Source organism: Opisthocomus hoazin, chromosome Z, assembly GCF_030867145.1.
Source record: "Opisthocomus hoazin isolate bOpiHoa1 chromosome Z, bOpiHoa1.hap1, whole genome shotgun sequence".
NCBI classification, from domain to species: domain Eukaryota; kingdom Metazoa; phylum Chordata; class Aves; order Opisthocomiformes; family Opisthocomidae; genus Opisthocomus; species Opisthocomus hoazin.
In genome coordinates this window covers 86818398-86843336 of record NC_134454.1, presented here as the reverse complement: position 1 = coordinate 86843336, position 24939 = coordinate 86818398, and the positions used below count along the sequence as shown (strand labels likewise).

Below are 24939 nucleotides of genomic sequence, written 5' to 3'. Positions count from 1 at the left end.
TGATCAGACTGAATGGAGACAGAGATCCAGCCATACCATTTACCAGTTCAAACCACTTCTCGGTGTTGTGCTGACAATATTAGTATCTTGTCAATCTGGGAAGATGCATCTGTCATCTGTAATGTCTGTTAGATTATTAATGAAGGAGAATGTTAGGCAGAATATGATGATTTGTGCATTTCTTAGATTGTGTTTTAGTCCTCAGCTGTTGTAAAAATCAAGCTCATACTTAAGCTAGAGTGACTTGTACCACCTGAGTATTTGCCCCTGATCAGACCCTGCCATATCGGCTTTTCACCCTGTGTAAGTTCAAGCTGAAACGGTTTGAGAGGTTGAATTAGGATAGCATGCTCAGTGCCTAAACTTTGCTGTCTTTAGAAACAAACATGCGGATGCAATTGCTGAAATCACAGTGGCAATATTAGTGTTCCAAATAACAGAGAGAACACTTTATTTTTTCACTGCTGTATTCTCGTGAATTACTGCTGAGACTGCTTTGTTGTCTAGCACGTCGGTCTTTGATCTGAAAATGGTACTGCTCGTTTTACAGCAAACACCAGTGGGGATCTTGACGTGTTTAACCTTGACCCATGCAGAGTTTATTTTACTTAAATCTAGTCTGAGATGTTATGGCTTGTATGATTTTATGAAGAGGAATGTTTCTCTGGCATGCTTTGAGGTAAGTGAGTTTCAGTAGTGTAGGCAGCTGCTGTGGAATTTTTTACTGGAATTTATCTGCATTTTGCCAGAAGAGATCAGTGGTTTGGTTCTTGCCTGGTTTACAACTCGTGTAGTTGTTTGCCTTGTGCCAAGAGCAAGCAAAATGCTGTCAAATCAGCAAATGTTTCCCTCTGGGGGGGAACAGCAGGCATGATATTAATATGTGTAGACAGGAGTGTTGTAGTTTATCCACAGAGAAATTTGTGTGCCTTGCTTAGCAGTGGGGCCTTGGCTGAGAGACTCTGTCTGCTTTTGGGCACCTCACTTCCAGAAAGATGTGACTCAGTTGAAAGGAGCCAAAGCAAAGCAGGAAGAATGATCAGAGGTGTAGAAAACCTGTGTTTGTTTGGCCTGGAGAAAATTGAGGGGAAATGTGACAACTATCTTAAAATACCCAAAATATTTCTGCCAAGAGGAAGGTAATAAACACATCTTTGAAGACTCATGACATGGGAAGAAGACATGTACTTAAGCTGCAGTGGGAAAGATTTGGAATTAACCTCGAAGAGAAACTTTTAAAGAAAAAATCTACCCGAGGAGGTACAAAATCTGCATCTCTTGGGGCTTCAGGAACCTGTTAGGTAGACAAGGGTAGTACCAAGCTGCCTTGGTGTTGGGAGGATGGCTTTATGACCAGATGAGTTCTCATCTTGCCTCATGTTCTCAGTTTCTACCATTTGTCCTGGAGGCGTCGCAGCCCTACCAATACTTGCTTATCAAAGTCGAAATGACTGCAACAGGATTACAGCCATGAAAAGTAAATCCAAAGTAGACTGAAATGAAAAATGGCAAAGTAAAGATAGAATGGCGAGAAGATGCAACTAAAACTCTGCCAGTGAGCGATCTCTGTGGTCAGGCTCTGTCCTGTCTTGTGCCCTGGGAGCTTCTTCTGGCATCAGTGGGCTGCAAGGAATGTAAAAAAGGGTGATGTCTGATTCCCAGGCTTGCTAGGAGAAAGTCTAGTTCCAAGCACTCTGCCATCGAAGGGGCTCAAGCAGGGACATGTGCATGCATTTTTTCACTTTGTCTGGAAATCACTTTTTTTTTTTTTTTAATTCCAGCTTGTAATGATTTGTTTATTTTCCTTTTTTTAATCACATGAAAGGGTCTCAAAGAGCGTTCCCCCACCCCACTCAGTGCAAGGAAAAAGCACTTCGACTCCTTTCTGCTAGGAAGTGGTAGTTCCCACCTTTCACAGAAATAAAAATGCAGGATATGGCAGTCCCAGGCTGTCAGTTATTAATGGTAGAAAGGTGATTTACATAGCAGCTTACATCGTTAGCATAATATTATCATGAAGGTACTTTTTCACTTTTTCTTTCACTCTCTCACTCTCATGCCCTGCAGTACATTATGGTGACCATTCCTGGCCAGTTTTCTCCCCAGTCCCCTCCGTGCAGGGGTAGCTGTAACCTTTAATGACTCTTTTCTTTCACAATCCTCCTGTTAGAAGCTGACGCCGGCTGTGAGTTTCCTTGGACACGTTATAGCTTGTACCTCCAGGGACCACAGTGGAGCTGGTGGTTTTGGAGAGCATCCTTGCAGAGGAAAAACGGGATATTTATAGCTTCAGTGCCGCGTGCCAAGCTGGAGCCTGGGGATGCTGCCTAAACCTAAAGCCATTTACTCAGGATTCAACATGCTGCTTGGTTTATGGTAGTCTTTGCTTGCGTGCCAGCGTCTGCAACAGTAACAGGCCTCTGGGCCTCTTCCCAAGGCAGCGGGGAGAAATTCCCTAGTGTATTTAGAGAAACCTGAATATTGCCCTGAAGTACTATTCCAGCAAATGTACAATGTCTTTTAAGCCTAAATGGAACAACAGGGCTAACTTGTTTCTCTGCAAGAAGGTGGTGGAAATGGGTAAAGGTGAGCAAGACAGGGGGCATCTGACCTAAAGCAAGCAGCTTAGGCATAATGCAGACTAGAGACTGGTCCCAGTAAGTAATGTGGGCAAAGGCACCCTTTTCTGGGAGAAAGGTGGAAAAGTTATCTGTATGGCTATAAGCTGTGCCATGCCACTTGCCCTTACAAGCAGAAAATGGTCAGGTTTTCTTGCCATAAAACCCCACCTGAAGCTCTCCATGGAGGATGCCATGGAGGCTTGTGGCCCTGGGTTTGCCCCCAGACACGTTCCCAAAGGCTGGCTGTGGGGATGGCAGGACTGCAGGCGGGAGAGGATGCTCCGGGAAAGGAACTCTGCTCAGTGAAATTTGATAAGGGGCCCAGCCTCTGGTCAAGTCCTCTCTTTCCCCTTAATGAGATATTAATGAGCTTCTGGCATTGCTGGAAGAAGGAGAAAATGCAGAGACTGAATTTCTAGGTATTCACGCATTTTTTTGCCCATCATATAATGCTCTTTGCTCCTTCCCCTGCTGTTTGGTACTGTGTCATTGGAAAGCAGAATCCTGTCCACCTTTTTTTTTTTTTTTCAGTTTTCCTCTAAACGGGATGGATTTGGGTGCTCTCAGCAAGGCCAATGCCTTGTCCCTATAGTAGCAGTTAAAGTCCTAACCATAGAGTTAAACTGCAAGGTGGAGAATGACATCAGGAAGCTCTGGTGTCTGTAGCTCCTGATCCTGAGTAAAAAGGAGGATGAAATGAGATATAATTAAGGGACTTTAATACAGATCTCTGGGGTAATTATTTTTATTTTAGGATTAATGTGATGATTAAAAATCCCCTGCATTGATCTGCCAAAGTAGGTTAAATGCTGTGGACTTCTGCTTAAATCCAGAGCTGCCACTTGCTTTTGTATTCACTCTTCTTTCCAGTGCTCAGCTTTTGGCTGAATTTTCTTTTGAATCAGATGCTCAGCTGAGGGCTGGCCTTTTTTTGTGAGCTCTTGTTTGACCAGCAGGGAATAATCCTGGATTACATCAGGAAACTGCCCCTACATTAAAAAACGTTGAAGTGGTGCCTGTCTTCATCTCCCAACCTTTAGCATGGGAGTGATCAGTAGGACGGTCCTTGCCTGACAAATATCAGAGGAACAGTTTGTTATACACCTATATTCTATTGGCAGGGAATTCACTAAATACTGTGTTTTTTTTCAAAAGCCTGGCTTGTGCACAGAGTGAGAGTCAAGTGAAGAGGGGAATCTGCCCCTTTGAAAATATTTGTTTTCAGCCAGGTGAGGATAACACATTTTCAAAGCTGTTAGAGACTCTAAACAAAGATTACCCTGGGGTCTGTCAGAGGGGGCACGTACAGTATCTCAAAGAATCACACAGCAAGAAACAGCAAACCTTCCCGTGCAGGCAGCCTGCATTATTTGAAAGGAGCCTGCATTATTTAAAAGCTTTACATCTTTTAAAAGAGAGTAAAACATCACTCTTCTGTGTGCGTACCCTATAATTAATATCAGGCTCTCATAACTCAAGGTTATACCATCTTTTTGGGCTTTCTGAAGCAGCTTTTATTCAACAATTGCAAATCAATCCCTAGACATCTTTACCCTCTTCCTTACCCTCGTAAGAAAGGTAGCTTATGGTCATTTTTTGCACAGCCTGGGCAAATAAGGAAAAAACCCACAGAAAATAAACCTGGACTACACTTGAGGGATCATTTAGTCTGTACTGTGCTATAAGACAGGATCAGATCTTATACCAACAACAGCAGTAGCTGTGATGTGGATGTAAAGGCTGCCGGAGTGGTGTTTTGTCCTAAGCTGGGCTCTTCAGAAACTACAGCCAGCTCATGTCAGTTGAGAGCTCCTGTCCCATACCTGGCATGTGCTCCTCTGCCCTTTTCAAAACAGCCTGAGAAGATGTTAAACATCACCTAAGACCACCTATTCCAGTGTTTAGTCTTTTTCCATTTAAATATTTCTCCCAAGAGACGTGAGCTGAAGGTCACCTAACGAGTCATCTCTCTGACACACAGCCCTGTGCCCCCTCCATTTCTACCCGGAGTGAAATATTATCCCAGTGAAATGACATGCGACCCGTGAGTCACCTTGCTGAATCCCTGATGGGGCTGCAAGAGCGGTTTTTGGTTTTGGTTGGTTTTCTTCAGAGGAGAAGAGCACTGGAAACTTCCAGAGAGAGCAAAGTCTTGAAGGAATATGCACCACGATGTGTAAGTGTGGGATAAGGCCATCAGCTTAAAGTGACCGGATCTAGCCTGGCACAGCAGAAACTGAGACTCCAGCTGTGCTGCTCTTGTTACAGGATATTCCCAAGCACATTTCAAGGGGATGGGGACCGAGGGGCTGGCATCCCCACCGTGCCTAATTAACCTTGCAAAGCCAAGGAGCTGAACCAGCTACCCGAGAGGTCAGAGGAGTGCTGGAGCCTGTGCTGGGGGAGAGGTGGCAATGGGACGGAGGGGGCAGAACGAACAGGGAGCTGATGGATTAACTCAGCTGCCTGCAAAGCCATCCACCGCTGGTCATCCCATTCCCTTTCTCATTGCCGCTGTTGGCTGCTTAACATAGTGCTCCTGTCTCCCCACATCAAATAAAAGGGGAGAGCTAACAAGTACGTGGCTTGGGAATTAAAGCTCTGCAAAGCTTTGCAAACAACCACAGCTCTATCACAAGCTGCAACAGAGACTTTTATTGTAAAATGTGTCCTGAAACCAAAATCTTACCTTCTGCTTCTTGGAGGTTTTTCCTAACTCATAATTTTCATTTGCTTTTAAAGAAAAGCATCAAGTGGCTGAAGTTTTAGTACCAGAGCATGAGGGTGTGTTATTTCCTCGCTGGTACTCCCTAGCAGTGCTCTTTATGGCTCCGATGCAGAAAACAGGCAGGGTTTGTATCTCTGCTCCCTCTTAGATTTGCTTTATTTCTAGCATTGTTCTGTTATACCTCTACTGTTAAGATGGCAAAACCACTTGCGGATCTAGTCTGTGAATTGACAGTCCTCCATTCCCCAGATGACAGTAAATTAAGGTAATGAAAGTCAGTTATTTCGATATTTTATATGTGCAGATTGCTTCATTCTGAGTGTGTCATTCCCTGGTGTGTTACACTGCGGTCCCTCCTGAGCTCGAACCAGGGGGGATGTGAGCCACTACAAAGCGACCTACTGGTGCTTGCCCCTTTTGCCGCGGCTGGGGCCACCCAGCAGTCACTAATCCAGTTCCCTCAAGCCCACTCTGCACAGGAGTTGTTGGTTTGCCTGGGGTTTTAAGCATGTTGGGCTGTAGGAGATCTTCAGAAGCTTCTTGCCCTGGAGTGGTGAATTATAGGTGTCCCGTTTACCAGCCTGAAGGTGGCCATCACCCTCACTGATTAATACAGAGACAATTAAATCCTAATTCTAATCCACATGATATTCAGTAGGAGCTTGCTTCAGTCTCTAACTTTGCTCTGTGGATATCTAGGCCTACGTTTGTCCATGCAAACAGCTCTTTTTGAATATTTGACTGAATATCTAGGCTAACTCCGCTTTCTGCACTTGACACAGATCTGTTGCCTCCGTGTGACAAAGCAGTGGCTGACTTTTGCCAATGCCCAGCGTTCAACACCAAATATTCTTTCATCAAAAGTGGTTTAAAACCTGGGACATTTCTTTCAAAAGCATCTCTGTTATGACCTGTCATCAAGTCGCTTTACGTCACTTTGAAAACATTAGCTGCCATCCCTCTAGGTGTATGGGCAGGTACGAAGTTCAGTCTCACCTATGTTTGCAGAAAGCCAAGCCCAGAACCCAGTCTTCCTGTTCTGAGTTGTGCTACACCCATGTGCCCCACATCCCCAGCTGTGAGCAATCGCATCGGTGGCCACTGACCTCTGTGGCCAGCGTTGCAGACCTCCTGGTAATTTAGTCTTTTATTTTTGACCTGTTTGGAGTTTCCTGCTCGTTCTTACACTGCTGAATTTGGTTCAGACATAATTGCGGTGCAAATCTTTGCGTTTTCTTACTTTCGCTGTGCCTCATTCTTACGCTTCATTGCTTTTTCATTTCATTTCTCATTTTTTAATTCAAGTGTATTCATTGCTCAGCAGTCCATACGTCCTTTGTCTTTGAGGCATCCTTGCCCTCTGTTGCTTGCGTCCATTTTGCCTGTTCTTCAGCCCTGCAAACAGTCACTGTCCTTCCATGTCCCCTTTATTTCATTAGTTTTATGCTTTTGTTCTCATGATGAAAACCTGAAAAACAATCTCTGTCACTTGTGGTTTCGTGGCACTTTCCATAAGAACGAACACAGCCAAAGGTAGGCTTTTCACAATCCCAGCTGAAAATCTTGGGCAGTCAACAGTTTGGAGGGCTTGCGCAATGCTAGAAGGAGGTTGTACCTTCCACTGCTGTGCATGGAGAGAGGGAATATTGCCTGTTCCTGTGGCTGATACTACAGACACATTTACTTTAAATGACATTTTGCTCATTGTCTTTAGTGCGAGTCCTCAGTGCAAATGGGGCTTTGAGGGTATGTTTACACTGAAGAATATAGTGAAGTGTAGGGACACTCGACCTGGTGCTAATATATTAGTTTTGGAAACATGAGATACAAAGCAATTAGCTCAGTCGGATCTCTAATGCTGTGGTGAGGTCGCTTGCGGTGCCCGTGCTGCATCAGGTGTCTGCACTGAGCTGCCATCTCAAATGTCAGAATTTCCTGGTGTATTAAGATATTTGGGATTTCCTGTGAGTCTCTGTGCTTGGGACTCAGCTGGCCTTTTATCTTGAAAAGAAAACAACCTGCCTCGCTGTCAGCTTGTTCTGTTGTGAGTTGATTACAAATGATAATATTTTAATTGTGAATAATTATTAAAAATTATTTGATACTGATTACCTATTACTCCTTGGATGTTTATCTTCCAGCCACAGATCAGAAAAGGAAAGATTGTATTGTTTTGAAAGGTATCCTCTGACGTCCTTGATGTCCTAGCCAACATTTTATCCCGTTTAAGCAGACTAGTTGAATGTTTGTGTTGACTCTGTTTTATCTTTCTTGGGAAGTGATTTTAGATCAGGATTTTCAGACGTTGAATGTGAATATCTTATAGAAGGTTTAACCCACGTGTGAAATGTGCTATGTGAAACAAAACCTTTTTTCCTGTGTAATAACGGTTATAATCCAGAAACTTCCCACCTATGTTTCCAATTTTGCTCTTTGTGCTAGTCAAAATATACTCCTCCGCCGCTTTATTAATACCATTTCCCTCTAACATGTAGAGACAATCTTGTCCCTGGTATAATACTGCATGGCCAAGTGTGTGGTGTAACACATCCTCCATCCATATTTTGCTTTTCATGGGACATGTATGATTTCATTTCTCTGTTTTGCTATGAATATGCCATTCCTGCTCTCCCACATGTTTTCATACATTTTTCAAAACCTTTTCTAAGGGTTTTGTCCTGATAAGGTAGCAAGCAATCAGCTCAGCAGTTACCCAGTGTCAGTCAAATTGCAAAGGAGTAGGTCACTGAGACAAAGATTGGTCTCTATTAATGCACTGAGCAGAAGTATGGATGTGTGTGTATCCAGACTAAAACTTGCATTTTGCTAATTTTACTGGAGAAATAAGTATTTTTCTAAAATGGACTGGCCAGATTCAACTCTGCTTCCGCTGAATTTAAATGTGAGTTTTATTATGGACTCACATGAGAAGAGGAGCATCCTGCTCAAGTGCATGAGTTGGCACCAGAAATATTTTATTTCTTTGTGCTATATCTGGTAGGGTTATACCCATGGATTCTCCACTGAAAGAAGCCAAAGCACACGTGGTTGTTTTTCTGGTATTGTAGCACAGGTGACTTGGACCTGGACTGCTATGGGCAGATTTATGTTTCTTTCTTTCATCTGTGCTTTGTCTTTCTAGATTGCTGTGCCTTGAATATTGATTTCCAAATAGTTTGGAGTGTTTGAAGTGATATTAAACTATTCAAGTAAACATTTGCCTCTCTCTTGTCATCTAACTTCATCGTCTTCAGGGACTGAGTCTGGCTCTTCAATCAGCAAAGGGGAGATTCTGGACACAGAAGCTAGTTTGCCTTGACTCTGCCGGGCTGGGTTTGATCTCAGAGTCTCATTGTTACCTGGTGGATGCTTTACTCCTTTCGAGCCCCTCTGATGTCTTTCCAAGTGCAGTGTCAATAAACTTACTGTTTCTGTCATGCATGAAAAAAAATGGATCATTGTTTTTTCTCCAAAACTCCTCTTATTGTTATCTGTCTCGGCTCCTATGCTTGTCTGCACTTGTGCAGCAGTCTGTCAGATTGGAGACTCCTGATATTCCTCTTCCTTATCCAGCCTCCTCTTACTCTCTGATCCATTTTAGTGAATGTTTCAATCACTCTCATCTGGAGGTTATTCATGCGTACCATGGTTTTCATTTTATTTTCCGTACACACTGTGGACACAGTGAGTCATATTTGCCTTATTTTGCAGAAGGAAGGAACTGAATCTTTGGCAAGATTAACCATCTGACTTTCCTATACCTCTGTGGCATCCCTGTTAGTAGGTTAGGGGCATCACTTTCCGTTTTCAAAGAGAGCAGAGTGATCATTTAACACTGAAGTCTTTAATTCCTCCTCTCAAGGGCACAAGAATTATGAAATGGGGAAACTGAGACAAGGTGAAAGTAAGTGATTTTCGAGTGACTTTAGGAAGCCTTTACATGGCCTGGACTGTGTGTTTGTCAGGACAGGGAGTGTATATGGCTTCTGTGTTTGGGTAATACATAACAGCGTAGTGCAGCACCATGACCAGGCCTGTAGAAATGTGATTATAAAATTATTAATGATGTATATGAAATGAATGTATATACTATTAGCTTATACCTTAAACAGGAGCTGGAGTCACAAAAGCTGGGCTTGCTGTCACCTCCTAATGGCCTCTTTGCTAGAGAGAATGTATATAGGGAAGGAACATCAGAACTGCTAGAAAGAAAGAGCAGGATAAGTGAAGGCAAATAAGAGGGGGAGCTTAGAAAGAAAATGAAGTAATTTGCCTTGCTCTTGGGGACATTCCTGTCTTCCTTTCACCCCTTTGAAGAAGGAGTCTGTAGACTCCTCTGCTTCTTATTCCTTGACCATCTGTGGTGGACCAGCAAGCTGAGTCAGATTTTGGCTTAGATTCACCGATATAAAATGATGTTGGTTTCTGTCTGGTTTTGCTTGCGTTTGGGTTTAGTCTGGCTCTGGCAGATGCAGGATGGCAGTAGTGGTAGCTGTCACCTTGAAAGGTGAATGGAAAGAGCCTGCTGGCTGGGATTAAATGAGATGAGCTGGTGGCTTTTGGGCGATGAGTTGGAACTGGAGTGGCAGGTGTTCTTCCATCCCCTCTCCTCACACCAGCTGCGTGAGGCCCCTGTTACCATTCAGTCCTTGTTACTCAGAGGTGCCAATCACTGTGTTACTCAGCCACTTGCACCAAGCTGCTCTTATGCCTTGAAAGCACATGGGTGTCTCCTGAATAAATTCTGCTGCATACATAGTCATGGCCTGCTCTCTGGTCAGAGCCCAAACAGGACCACCAGCGGTGCTTAAAGTCTTTTAGGTCTTTATTTATTAGCTGTAGAATAGCTCCCTTTTGAAAGCCTTGCCTTCTTCTCTCAGCTCAATTTTCACCTTGCCTTCATGCTTTAGAAAGGCAAAGAGACATCCCTGAGGTGGGATCTCAATGTGATGGCAGCATTGATATGAAACTTCTTGCTGCAGTCTATCCGCTTGGTCATTCTCACCTTATGGTTCAAAAACCTCATAACTGTTTGACATCCTCTGCTATTAAAACCTGTGCTTGTGCAGGAGCCATTTCTTGTTTGGATCATGGCAACAGGCTTTTTGTTTTGTTTCCTGCTGCTTCCTGACAGCTGGGCTTGACAAGCCCTTCAGAATTACTGCTGCTTTGTTAATTTTCTGGGTGTTTTTTTCACTACCTCCTGCTATTCTTACGTTACGCCAGTGTTTGTGTGACCATGTACTGATTCAATGTTTACAGTTACCAATTAGGGTCAAAATATTGCTTTGACATTTACCTGAAACTCAAGGTCTTTATTGCTAAGACATCCAACTTAACTGAGTTTCTCTAGCGCAAGGCACAACATCGCTCATACTCTTGTTTATTAGGGGTAGGTCCTGTGATTAATGATGACAGTAAACCTTGAGGAGAAATTTCCTTACAGTGAATGGGCAAAACATAGCATTTCTGCACTAAGAGTGTTTCTGTTATTACATCTTTTGTAAAGTCTTCCCTTGTCATCGTCAGCATCACCCGTTGGGGAAATGTACTAATTTTAGAAAGGAAGAACATTAGGGCAAATTGAGGAAATGGCGAAGTTCAACCATTGGTAATCATTGGTAATGATCCCAGGCTTAAAATTAGCTTTTCTTTTTTTTATAAACTCTTTGACATGAACTGTCTAAATTGATAGGAGACCTCTATGTCTACCTCATTTCCTTTGCTTTCCTTCCCTTCTTTTAATCTTTCCTTCCCCACTTTTTTGTTCTACTTCTTTTTCTCTTCCTTTTCTGTGTTTCCATCCTACGTGTGCTTTTCTATTGCAATTCTGATTCACAGAAGCTTAACTTACCTCTTCTTTGTTTACCTGTTGAAATATAGTTAGTGCTGACAGTGAACGTGTTAGAATAATACCATAATAAACCAAATTAATATACTGATGGAGCAGTTCATGTCTCTGTTCTGTTTTCATAGGCTGTTCACAAATTTGGCCAGACAGCTTCTATAAGCACTTAAAACTCACAACTGAGAGGATGAGAAAATTTCATATTTTTAAAATTGAAATCTCCCAACTCAAGGCTGGGTGAAATCAATGGTAAAATTCTGAATAATCTTGTTAGGAACAGAATTAATTCAGGTCAGCATTTTTAAATGTCTCATCCTTGATTTCTACTCAGTCTTAATACTGCAAACCATTGTTCATGGGAGTTATTCTTACTAGTAGGAAGAGGTCTATTGTACCAGAAAATGCAGAGCAGCAGCTTGGTCTCAGTCTTGCAGTGAGACACACAGCCCCATAAGCTGTGTAATGTTTCTTCAGTAGCGCATTTTGTGTATATATAAGCCTATGTGTTGTTAACCTCTGGAGTAGCTGTGGGAAGAGCACTGTGTGGACCCCTGTCTTAGGGGTCAGACAGTTAGCTTGCTGCTGATCCTAAGCTCAGCTCACAACTTTGTCCTTACCATGTAGAAGTGTCTTACCTAGACCCTTGCTTGCTCCCGTTAGGTATTTTTGTACCTCAATTAGATCCCTCGTTCTGCTGTTTCAAAGCTAACTATTTTAAGCTGTTCATGATAAGACATATCAACCATTCCTCAGTGTTAGTCTTCCTGATCTCCTTTTGGATCTTACCCAAAATGTGCATGTCCTCCTTTAAACTTGGTGCCTCAGCTGCAGTACACACTGTTCCCAAAAAAGGCTTGATGAGAGGAAGACCTTAAAGAGTGCTTTTATCATTTCTTTTGCTTTGTGGTCAGGTTCACCCTCCTCTGCCTTTGAGCATTTACTTAGCTTTCCTTCCAGCTGTTACATGTGGAGTGAAGGTGTACAAGAGGAAAGGACTTCACTGAACGTTTTAATTCTTCATTTCATCTGCCTGAATATTGGCTAGGCTTTAGGAGAGATCACCTCTGAGGACACACTAACACCAGCTATTTATCTAGATTAATGCTCTCTATTTCAGTTGACGAGTAAGTATCTAAGCCCCAAATATCTCATTTAAATCCAATTTAAAAATACAATTCCAGCTTGGTTTTCCCACACTTCTACTCTCTCTCCCCATGTCTCATTGCCTTTAGCAATTAAAACATATTTTTAAGGTCATATGCTTAGATGCCTTTTACAAAGACACACACGTTCAAAAGAAACATGTTTCCATACCAGTTACAGGGTGGCAAAAAGATGTGTTAGACTCTGGTACATGGGAGAGAATCAGCAGTGTTTATTTCAACAACCCTAAAAGTGAAGGTGTCTTAGTAAAGTAAGAATTTTCTCATGTTTTCTTCACACCAATATTCTACTCGGAAGTCGTACCTTGGGCAGCCTCAGCTGATTAAAAACTGTCAGAGCAATGTAGAAGGTATGGGACTCCCTGACAAGTCATAGCACTGCATTACCGTATAGCCATTATGGCATAACCTATATGCCCTTTGATGCGATTCTCCAGACTGATCACCAAAGTAGCTCGCTCCAAGCTGAATGTAAGATGTAAGCGTGCGATATCATCTCATTTTACTTATAGCAGTCAGAATAGTCTCTTCTACCTGTACTGATTTTTTTCAAAAACAAGAGAATGGCATTGATGTGTTTAACTAATAAGTAATCAGAATGGGTCTTCTGTGAGCAAAAATTTGGCTTCTGTATTTGAAATGTTCCCATTGTTATACTTAAAAAGTTTTGAGAAAGTAAAATCTGACCACTGGAGAACATGCAAGGAATGAAAATGCATTTGAAATATTCAGAGGAAGCTTTTCAGTATTTTCATTGTGCTTTTCTCCCGTCTTCAGTGGCAGGAGGCAGCTTGGGAGGGGAGGGTGCAGTTCAGGAGGCTAGCTCTTTCCCCATTTTACTGTGCTGAAGTGGCGCCCCACCTTCTTCAGAATTCCTTCTCCCTCAAAAAGCCCTTACCAAAAAGTCTGCTTTCAATCAAAAAAAAACCCAAACCCAAATAAAAATACTAAAAGGCACAAAATATACAAGAATAAACTTCTTGAATTATTTGCAGATATCTTGGGTTTAGGTCAGAGAAATGTCTGTGGTGACATGCACTGCGCTTCACTTGGGTGGCGGGATCCTTGTTATGTGTTCCCACACTACGAGCAACCCAGGGCTCCCTGTGCTGCTGGTGGAGGAGGAGTTCGGAGGATGGATCAGTTAACCCTAGGATGAAGGCCAGCCTTTGATGGGATGAATCTTTCGCTAAACCAACTGCACTGAGCCAATCTCTACTGATTTTTAAGAACGAAGACAATTAGCTCATGTGCAAATGTCTGTGCTGCAGATGCTTGACGTTAGATAAGGTTGTCTTAAAACAACTATGACAACAAGAAGTTATGTGCACACATCTCTGCAATACAGAACAAACAAACTCCTACTATATGTTTTTGGAGCTGTTTAGAGCTACTCTGCTTTTCTGTTGCAGGAAGCAAAGCAGACTTATTTTAACGCCCCATGTTGTTCCTTCTCAATTTCCTATGCTTGTAACTGCTGCCAATTAGACTAGAGGATGGATGTGGCCTGAGAGATTCTTCGGTCCTGGTCATAAGCCTGTTGATCGAGAAAACTAGCGGGGTCCTGGATGCCCTTTCTTTTGGGCAAAGCAGGCTGGCAGATTGCTTCCTGGCTGTCCCCGCACAGCCCAGCCAGGAAGTTAACTTTCAGTATTGGCAGCACCAAATGTTCACAACTTGGCTGCCAGGCTTCTGAAATCAAGAAAACGGGTTAAAATGAAGAAGATTAAAAATAACAATCTGCAAGATTCTTTTTCATTGACTTCTGAGCTAAGGGAAGGATTTGACTTGTGTTGTCAAATGTTTCTTCAGACTCAGATTTTTAAATACTTATGAGAGTTCTACCCAACTATAGGTGTAGTTTCCAGAAGACTGGAGGCATCTTGGGTCTTGGAATGAATTTGTGAAAATTTGGAAAAACAAGGAGTTACGATGATTGTGATATGCATTGGCTTAAAAAATATCATCTTCCCAAACAAGGAAAAGAAGCAAGATAGAGTGACTTAGAGAAGTCATCAAATGACAAATCCTTTGCTAGCAGGGCCAACAAATCAGAGGAAGGACCCAGTGCCCACCATATTTAACAACTGCTGTAGATGTATAATTGAAGTTTGGAGTGTTTACTTCTTTGGTCCTGCTGTTTTCTGTGTAAGTCTCCAGCATTTTGCACTTGCATCTCTGGGAATGACATTTCCCCCTTGCTCCACACATGTATGATTTTTGTGAGCACAGATGGTTACTGGCCTTCCAATTTGGTTGGGGAGTCTGGCGCTGTTTTCAGACAAGGACTTGTGGAGTCTGTGCAAACTGAAAATTGTTAATATTTAATTGTTTCCACTAGTAAGGTGATGTCTTCTGGTTCTTGATATCTTTTTATTGTTTTTGATGAATGTGTTGTCACATTTCTGTGTTAAGAAAAAGGACATGAGAACTCATGCTGATAGACTTAACCTAATGAGTGATATAAAATATCAACTGCCTCGTTTTCTTGCTAGAGGGCTGCAGTTTAGCTGGCAGAATGGAGAGGAATTGGCAAATTGGACCGGCACCTTTAATTTCACGGATGACGGAGCAGTGAAGAGTGGCAGTGACACAGGCACCAGGTACCAAAACCCGAGGGAATGACTACAGAGATCTCTCTCTCTTTGTATGAACTACAAATGTAAGCACAGGCCATATGAAAAATGAGATTTGCGGTTTGCTTTGGCTTCTTGGTAATGTTCCCTGTGGCACAGAAGATGCCAGGGATGCCGAAGGGCTGTTGCCGTTTTCCCCCTTCAAGGCCTTGGGGCCATTTTGGAATATGCCATAAGCATCCATGTAGTACATAGGAGAGTGACTTCTGTGTCCAGGCCTCTCACATTTCCATTCCCCCACCAATGCTATGTGTCAAAATGTGGCGTTGTGGGAAAATGGGACTTGGGTGGGCAGTGTCGCAACATGACTGTATTGATGCACACAGAGCACACTGGAGAATCTGGCCCAAGGCTTTCTTTGTAACAGAATATGTATTCTAAGGAAACATAGTTTAACTTGAAATCTTTCTAGGGTCTAGTAGGGAAAAAGTGTTCTATCAAGATAAGACCAGATCATTTCCTTTGTTTGTATTATTTTGAAAATACCAGAAGCACTGATGTGCTGTTACACTTTTGGTACTAATTAATTTGTAGTAAGGTACTTTTGAGTGTCACGTATCTGAAGGGTCATGAAGAGCCATGTGCATAGTCAGGAAACTGGCTGCAGTTGTGCCTAAGTGCTCCGTGACTATTGTAGGCAATCTGCATAAATCCAAGTACAGGCATGGGGCAAATATTTGGGGTATCTTTCCGGAAACCTCAGTTGTAGAGGTTAAAAATCCTGAGTCATATGCAGTGTCAAGTCCAATAAGTAGCAGGGTAATCTTAAAAAGCCTGTAAGTTAAAGAAGAAATAAAATTAATTAAAAGCACCTTACATTTAATACCTATGTATAAATAAAACTCAGGATAAATGACATATTTTATTTAAAATATCATCACTTCGATAACTGTACACCACTACAGCTATGGAGCTGATATAGCAAGCGGAAGTACTGAGTCTGGTCTGCCAAAAATTGTGCCATCTCACTCAACCGCAGCAATGCTGCAGTTCCTGTTACGGCTCTTCTTTTCTGTAAACTGATCCTGTATGAGCGCTACCCGCCGCTCGACTGGTTTAACTAGTTAAGGTTCGTTATAAAAACAACTAGCTTAAGCTGCAGTTTTTCACTCAGAGCAAAGGAAAAATGGTTCGTTCTGTATATTTACGTATGTATGTGTATATCTATCTATTTATCTGTCTGTCTATCTGTCTATGTCTACTTTCACTGCCTCGTTCGGGTATGCATCTACAGTCTGTGTATGCAGAGTCTCCAGTTTAGGCACTTGGCATATAGAAGAAACAAATGTGGCACAAAGGCAGATATCATTGGAACAACGCAATGCAGCAGTACAGGCTCGGGGCTGACCTGCTGGAGAGCAGCTCTGTGGAGAGGGACCTGGGTGTCCTGGTGGATGACAGGTTGACCATGAGCCAGCAGTGTGCCCTGGCTGCCAAGAAAGCCAATGGCTTCCTGGGGTGCATTAGGAGGAGTGTGGCCAGCAGGTCAAGGGAGGTTTTTCTTCCCCTCTCCTCTGCCCTGGTGAGGCCCCATCTGATATAATATGTCCATTTCTGGGCTCCCCAGTTCGAGAAAGATGAGGAGCTACTGGAGAGAGTCCAACGGAGGGCTACGAGGATGAGGAGGGGACTGGAGCATCTCTTCTAGGAGGAGAGGCTGAGGGAGCTGGGCTTGTTCAGCCTGAAGAAGAGAAGGCTGAAAGGGGACCTTCTAAATGCCTCTAAATATCTGCAGGGTGGGTGTCAGGAGGACGGGGCCAGACTCCTTTCAGTGGTGCCCAGCGACAGGACAAGGGGCAATGGGCACAAACTGAAGCAGAGGAAGTTCCAGCTGAAGATGAGGAAGAACTTCTTCCCTCTGAGGGTGACGGAGCCCTGGCCCAGGCTGCCCAGGGAGGTTGTGGAGTCTCTTTCTCTGGAGATATTCCAGACCCGCCTAGACAAGGTCCTGTGCAGCCTGCTCTGGGTGACCCTGCTTCAGCACGGGGGTTAGACTAGATGATCCCCAGAGGGCATTTAAAACCCCTACTATTCTGTGATTCTGTGATCTATTTGAAGACATGAGAGAATTAATAAATAGAGATTTCGCCCTCTAGGCACCCTTGACAGAGACAATAGAACCATCATTCATTGCAGTATGGGGAACCAAAACCCTTGACTGCAAAATACACACTAGTTGCGAGGCACTGAATGACGGTACTATTCTCAATCTGTTTAGCCCCTTCAGAGACAAAGAGGTTCAGGACGCAAGTGTTTTTTATACAAACAGGCTCAAGATATGCAATTTAGATGTGAATTTCAAAGGTTATAATATCAATAAAAGGTGCACATTTAAAAGTCTGTCATATTAATGACTATGAAGCTGAAAGATGGGGATTTTGAGTTAGGGATAAGTCTAGCTGCAACATACATTGCACATAAATGTGTTATAGATACTATTTATCCTTTTGTCTACTGTCTGAAACCTGAGAATACAGCAAAATAAAAAAGAACTGTATAAATATGGAGGTGAGACGGGAAGTGAGACTGTGTGGTGAATAACTGCAGAGCTATGTCATAAATAGTTTGCTGTTTACCTTTGATCACCTTTCTTACTGTGTTATCACTAGATGTCTCATGAGAATCTTGATCTGACACCCAACTTCAGGCTGTTGATATCAGTTGAAAACAAGCCTTCCTCTAATGAATAATTCTTTCCACCAAATGGAAAACTTGCAGACTACATTTTACCAAACTGATTTTACTTATTTATATTTACAGGTCTCCAGAGAGATGTCTAAAGTGCACAATACTAATTATATGTCAGCATAATCACAATAAATACCTTTCACTGCGTGTCTCTGCAGTTTATTTTGTGTTATCACCTCCTTGTGAAAGGTTTGAAATTTAAAGATATTAATTGCAATAGATACGAACATGCTTTTCATTAGCTGATAACATTTATATATCTGTATGTATATAGAGAAGTGTTTATTCATACCTATGTGGTATCAACCCATGTATATGCTATAACTACTCTTTATCTTTTAGCTGCATAACTTAATACATGGTGTAAAGATATTGACAACTCATTCTGTAGGAGGCATTTATTAGGTGAAATGAAAGTCTTCCAAAGCAAAGGCACACTGAGAGAATAAGTGCGTTAGAATTGCAAGGCAGCCAGACTTCATGAGAGTAGTGGCTGTATCAAAACCACTGAACAGTGAAGGTTATACACTGCATGAAAAGGATCAAGTAGGCCAGAAACAAAGAATGTTTTGTTATCCGATTTCAGTAGAAGCTGAATCAGACCTTAACTAATGTATGAAGTTATAGCATGGCTTGCAATTTGAATGTTTTTTACCGTCCAAGGGAGTTCATTATGCAGTTTCAGAAAATGAGCCCTGCTCTGTTTGCAGACAGCTCTGCTGTGCCAGAGTAACCAAGCTAACCAAAGCTTTTCATCCCAGTGCATAAGACACTTCTTCAGATTGCTTAGAACCAGTCCATGCAGATAAAAGGAAATATCATGAGCTTGGTTCCCTGTGTGATGCAACTGAGAGTGTGGCTCATGTTTGTGACATCTAATTTTGCTGTTGATAGATGCCTGACAGAGATCTCTATTTTCTGGGGCTTTATGGGCAAAAAAAGCTTCGTTTCCATGCATATTGCATTGCTGCAGGTCTTCTAGGTAGCGAAGACTTTGTGAATACTTGCAAGGAGTAAAACTGAAACATTCAACAACTCCCCAAAGCCATAAGGATATGTGCTTTCAAATAAAGGAAGACTAGATGGGCTGCAGGTTCTTTGAAACACCTACTCAGATGCCATGTCAACCATTTGTCAAATACTGGCTTATTTTTCATTCTTAAATATCAACCATTGCTCAGATTTCTACCTTTTGCTTTGTGTCTTGTGCTAAGCATTGCCAATCTTACAGCGTGCTTGTGGGGAATCAGGTAAAGGGTTTTATCTGATTCTGGTTATGAGAAGAAATATATGAAACTACTTCCTAGTGCCTTGATTCCTCTGTTCTCCTTTTAATATGTTTTGGAACTTACAGACATTGTAGTTCTTCATGCTTAACGCATTTTTGGTTGCCAAGAAGCTGCCTTAACAATGTGATGATCTATCTGCCACGATAGTTTGGTTATGGTGTTCTTTGCCGCCTTCAGTCCATCTGAGCTGAAGATCGGCTTCAGTGTAGGACTGAGGTGGTGAGACCACAGAAGCCTTTGACGGGCGAGAGGAGACATGAGCTTTATGCTTTTGTGCCTGTCAATCTGTACACTGAATTCTCCAGTTATGACGAATCTGGAGTTTTGTCCCCAGTGGCTACAAAATAGGAAGTATAATCAATTGGACTCATCAAATGCACTTTTATAAGAATGAATGTAAGGGCTGGAGACATCAGACAGCATTGGCCAGGACAGTAGCTGAGGTTGTTCCTTAAGTCATAGCGCTGAACTTCTCATACAAAGATACTAAAGTCTTGAGAACCACAAGAAAAAAAAAAAAGGCCCTTGCTTGCAATGATGACCTGAAATGTGTTTTTTGAGGTGTATATTTGATGTGTAAGTGTTGTCATGTGTTTTGTTATGCTTCCCAGGTGGTCACATGGATAACAACATCGGCAGCTTATTTCAATCAGAGTGATGGGAATAGGCTTGATTAAAACAGCCAAACAGCAGTTTATTAAAAATTGGAAGAGTTCTGACATGACATTGGTAAAATAGGAGTCCCTGCAGCGTACCCCACTGCTGCCAATGTTGTTTTGATACAGCGACTGTGAAGGAAAACAAGGACCAAAGCATCCCTAAAACTAGAATTCAGTGCATTCTCCAAGAAAACATTCTAAGGGTGACAAACTGTGCAGTGGGAAAACCTCTGAACGAAGAGGCAAGGCGATCTGTGTGAGAGAAGGCCCAGGAAGCACAGAGGGTAGTGGTGTTGGTTCAGAGGTATGGTCTGCAAGGTGGGCTTATTCCAGACAGGTGAACAAACCACAGGAGGTAGGCTGGACTTTGCTAGATCATCTATGGCTGTTTCTTCTTTAGCTCCTGCTGTTACCCCCATGGCTGTTGCAGTAGAGCTGTATCGGTTAGTATATTAGACTGAAATTCTGGAGACACTTGGCTCCCCAGTAAGTGGACAGATGAGAAGGGAGCAATGTGGCATTGGCTGGAGTGCATGTTTGGTCAATTCATACTGCTGACGTGGCACTGGACAGCAAAGCCAAGCAATCTCAAATGACCTGTGTGTTGAGACATGAAGACAGGCGATCAAAATCAGAATGTCACTAAGCAGCCAGTGCCAGTTTGCCAGGAGCTTTCATAATCGTGATGAAAAAACTTATCTTCAGGGTATCACAACTATCATCTTAACTGTACGGATGTGTAAACTGTCTGTGAAGTCACAGGACCAGGTCAGATAAGCAATCCAGAAAACGAGCACCTCTGAGGTATGACAGATGAGTGCATGCGCTTTTCTACTTGGGAGGTACGCAGAGCTGTCAATGAACTGCTTTGAAAGGACAGAAATATAAAAGCCACTCCTCTTCTGTGGAAGATCAAACTTATGAATTTAGGGCTGGTTCATGGAAGCACTTTTGATTTTCTGAAAGTAAAAATTAGTTTGGAAGATAGGCAGTATATCTTGGGAAATTGCCCTTGTCTTGGTGAATGAACATTTCTGATGTCGTCTATTATCAAAACCCAGAAAAACTTTTGACACTGTAAGGAGACAAATCTAGCCAAACATTTCAAAATGTCATAGATGGACAATCAGGAGGTTTATGAGTTCATAGCTTTTAACCTCAGCTAAAATCTCCTGGGAAGCATGAGTCCCTGTACAAGAATTCCAGCTCCTGAATTTTGTTTGATTACTCTGGTTGTTTTAGAAAGAAAATCAGACTTAAACTAAAGATGCCATTTCTATCTTTAGCTTCCAGGCATTGGATACTATTTTTCCTTGCTATACTGTATTGAAAAACGTCCTGCCACTAGTAATTTCCTCCTGGTGCAGTGTCTCCCTACTCAGTCACCATATGTTTAGATTAAGCTTCGTACGCCTCTCATACTTTTTAGAACCCAGATAATTTCTGCAGATCCTTTTGTAACTCTCTCCAGTGTCTCAGATCCTCAAAGATGAAATATCAGAACTGCATGCAATAATTCAGAAGAGCTATTACCACGTAATATATACAAAGATGTGTGACCTTTTTCTCTTGCTTATATTTTCATTTTTTTATATGACACTGTTTGTAGGGACACATTTTGTTCGTAGCTACAACCACATACTGAACGTTCGTGACAGACATCTACTACATCTAGTAGCATTAGAAATCAAGATGGTAAAAAATTTAAACCAATTAATGCCAGTGACACTGGCATCAGCAGGTGGTAGCCAGGAGGAACGTGAACCATCTCTTTTATACATTTGTTGTCCCCAAGGAGGAGAAAGTTAAATAGTTTCATCAACCTGTATAACAGAAGACTATTGCTTCTCCAGCTTCCTCCTTTGTGCCCACAGCGCCTTCTCTCTCAGTTCAATTTTTCAAGCACCATCCTGTTGTGGACAAGTCAACTCTCAAATGGCAGAAACAACACATGCACCCGTGTGATTTTTTGTGCCACAACCCTAGTGAAGTGTAAATTAATCAAAGGACATCAAACATTTGTGCTTCACTTGCCAAGTCTTAGAGCAGGGGGATCTCATTTAACATCAGTATGTCCACAGGCGTTTTCTCTTGCAAGGTATAGTATGAAAGGTCATTATGATTTCCATCAACTTCAGAGGCTCCTCTTGCTTGACAGTTGGACTTGATGATTGTAGAGGTCTTTTCCAACCTAATGATTCTGTGATTCTTGGTGGTAATTGTGTAGTCTAGGCAGTGTCTATGGGAGCAGAGTCCAAAGTCCCTGTTCCCTCCTGCCATGGGCTTACTTGTCAATCAGCCTCTACATCAGCTTCTTTATCTGCCAAATGGGGATCATGCCTTCCAAACAGGGTCAAAGTAATCTTAGGAGAATATGCCATGCGAAGCAGTAGGATGCACTCTTTGAAGGAAAAAAATCACTGTGTTGATGTCAGGCCCTTAAACTTTTGACCAAATCTTGAAGTTTTTGATGTTGTCACACAGAAAAATGAGTAGAAGCAAATACTAGTGGGATTTGATTGCTTGCTCACAATGGCCTCTCTGATGCAATGAACACCTAGTTTGCTCTGTTCTGGATGAGTTTTCCAGAGCCCCTATAGCCAAGATATTCTCCACTTCAGCAGTATTTTTGCAACAATGGTCTGAAGATCCCATGCTGGCCTTGCCAGGTGAACGTGAGTCCCTGAGCAAGGTTCCTGGGAAGGGAAGGTGAGTGTAGACCTGAGGTTGGCCATGGATCTGCCCATATTGATGAGTCCAGGTGCCGCTAATTGGGAAGTTTTCTTAGTGTTTAGTAGAAGCCTGCAGGGCTTGCTTCATTTAGTCTCCTTTCTTAGTCACTGGATAATGTATATTTTTGGAAGGATCTTTGCTTTTCCTGAGGGGTAGGTGGAATCCTTCTGCGCTACTCCGCTCTCTTGCAGTGTGAGTGCTGCAATCTCACTGCAAACAGTGAAGAACCAGCACTGCAGGAACAAGCAAAATGGGAAGGCGGCTGTGCAGGACAGAATGGTCTTGTTTAAAAGATGCCTGACAATTGCACTCAATTCTATTTTAAAACCTTTGTTCAATGTATCAGACAAATCAGTGCCTTAGTCCAAGTATCACTTGAAGGCAGGATTGAAGTTTCAGGCTTCTTAATTCATGTAGCGTGATCAAGAAAAGCTTACTTTTAATCAAAGTAGGAGCAGCCCAACTGCAGATGATCAAAGACCCAAGAGTTCTCTGGTGTACTGGGAAACCAGATCTGTCTCTTGCTAGCGAGCTCAGTAAGTGTCTCGGCTGGAAGTGAGGTTGCAATGCGAGACATGAAAGTTAGAAAAGAAGAAAGCCTCAGTCAAAAATGGAAAATTACAGAGGGAATAGCATCTCATTTCTGAGCATTTAATATTCAGAACCATAAAAAAGGAGTCCTCTCTGAGTGCTTGCAGCTTGTGTGGTGTTCAGATGCAGGATTCGATCCTGGAAAAGTGTTGAAGATTTGAAAGCTACAATTGACCTGAAGGGACCTAGAGAAATGAGTCGTGTGTAGTGTCCAATACCCTGGGAAAATGCAGTCCCACGTGCAACTGTGCTGTTTATTGTGGTTTAGTTGTACTTGTGTTCCCTATTGTAAAGAATCATGAATTCTTGTGTTGTTTTTCCCATTGGCTTTTGACCTTTGAGGCATAAAAGTTACTTAGATATCAGCAGGGGAAGCGAAGGAAATGCAGGGAGGGGACATTCTGACAGTGACATATCAACTCTGTTTTATGGATATAAAACATGACTGGCATTCTTTTAAAGCTGAAACACAGCCCTTTTCCATAGTGAAAGGAGTAGCGCAGTCAGGTTTGTCACTTGTCACTAATCAAGAGCATAAATCAAAATAAACTGCACTACACCCTTGCTTCTTAGCTGGATATCAGACCGAGGAAGATAATGGGGAGGACAGTTTCCATTTGTGCTAATTAAGCTTTCTGACAGGCAAATGTGTCTTCGTTCACAGGGAATTACATGGTTTAGAGTGGGAGTTAATAGGCAGAAACAGCACTCGGAGCCCAGGGAGTGGGTGAGACCGATGCTTCCTCTGGGAGAGTGCACGGGGCTGCTCTCCAAATGCTCCCAGCAGGACCAAACCCCGCTGAGCGGAGGAACTGGGTTTAAAGGACACCCACGGGGGTTGAGGGAACCCATGCTCCTCGTGCTAGAGCCCGGTGTTGTGCAGAAGCTGTGTTCTGGGAAAGTACAGCGTGAAGCCCTGCTGCGGGAAGAGGTTAGCCGGTGCTCCGGGGAGTGGCCTCTGCTAATTTGCCTTGGTGTCTGTAGCAGGAGAGGGGTTGCTGGGAAGCAAATAAATAACGTGAACACTCCTGGGAGAAAGAGAGGAAACATTTTTTATTTTTAGTCTATTGACCAGATAGTGTCTTGCAAATTCCTTAATGCTGTTGTATCATCATTAGTGTCTGCAACCTAACTGCCGTAGCATCAGTAGCATTATCGCTAAGGAGGCTTAGTGTCCGGCTGTGTTCTCCAGATGTGCTTCAAGGCTTATGAATGACAGCCCAGATGATGATTATTCAATGGCTCAGGCACACTGAGTTGGTTGCAGTTGTGGCCAGCAGCATCTTCTCCCCACTCAGTGCAGAAGTGATACCACCATCGATGTCCCCTGCCTTTGCGGTGGGAGGGAAGTGGGTGTCCCATCAGCAGAGTGTCATCTGGCCTCGTTCACTGATCCTCCCTCTGTACTTCCACCAGGTGCCAAATGGGGAATTCGCCATTCCCAGGGACTCCACTGGAAAAGCTGGAGCTGTTGCGAGAGTTAGTGACTTGCAGGACAGTCCTGTGCTTTTTGAAGCTGTAGGCTAATGGAAGAAATCTGCTGCAAATGCAGTGCTGCCTCGAGTATTTCCTTTCAGATCCAGAGGTGGTTTATTTTTTACCTAATCCCTTCCTCTTTACCCCTCTGCCTCTTTGGTAACACGTCCTTTTTCATGTCTATTTTTGGTTTTGTGGATTGGGTAAACAGGCAATGATCAAAGGGTATCTCTGGGACTCAGGAAATTTCATGTCTGTTGCATAAAATGACATTTTTGTCTCCACTGCCACGGGCTGAAGATGGCTTTCCCCTGCTGCAGCATTCCCACGTGATAGCATGTGCTGTTTGACATCTGAGCTGCTGTTCTCTAACTTGGCAGCAGAGCCAGCAGCACGCAGGAAAGATAAAAATACATGTTAATCTGGATTTTTTTCCATTCTTATCTGTCCTGAGGCACATACAAAGTACTGAAATCCTGTGTTAGGTGCAAAGCGAGGGTGAGGCTG

General features: G+C 42.8%; 1 protein-coding gene across 4 annotated transcripts in view; it reads left to right on the top strand.

Annotated features, from left to right (window-relative positions):
• ST8SIA5 (ST8 alpha-N-acetyl-neuraminide alpha-2,8-sialyltransferase 5) overlaps positions 1–24939 on the top strand; it is a 73332-nt gene that overhangs the window by 24821 nt on the left and 23572 nt on the right. For 3 of the 4 annotated variants that reach the window (XM_075411374.1, XM_075411376.1, XM_075411375.1), the window contains exon 3: positions 14856–14963. The exons of the other annotated variant lie outside the window; for it this stretch is intronic. In XM_075411374.1, coding sequence (XP_075267489.1) covers positions 14856–14963 — 108 coding nt within the window. The remainder of the gene's footprint in view (positions 1–14855; positions 14964–24939) is intronic. 4 annotated transcript variants of the gene reach the window in all.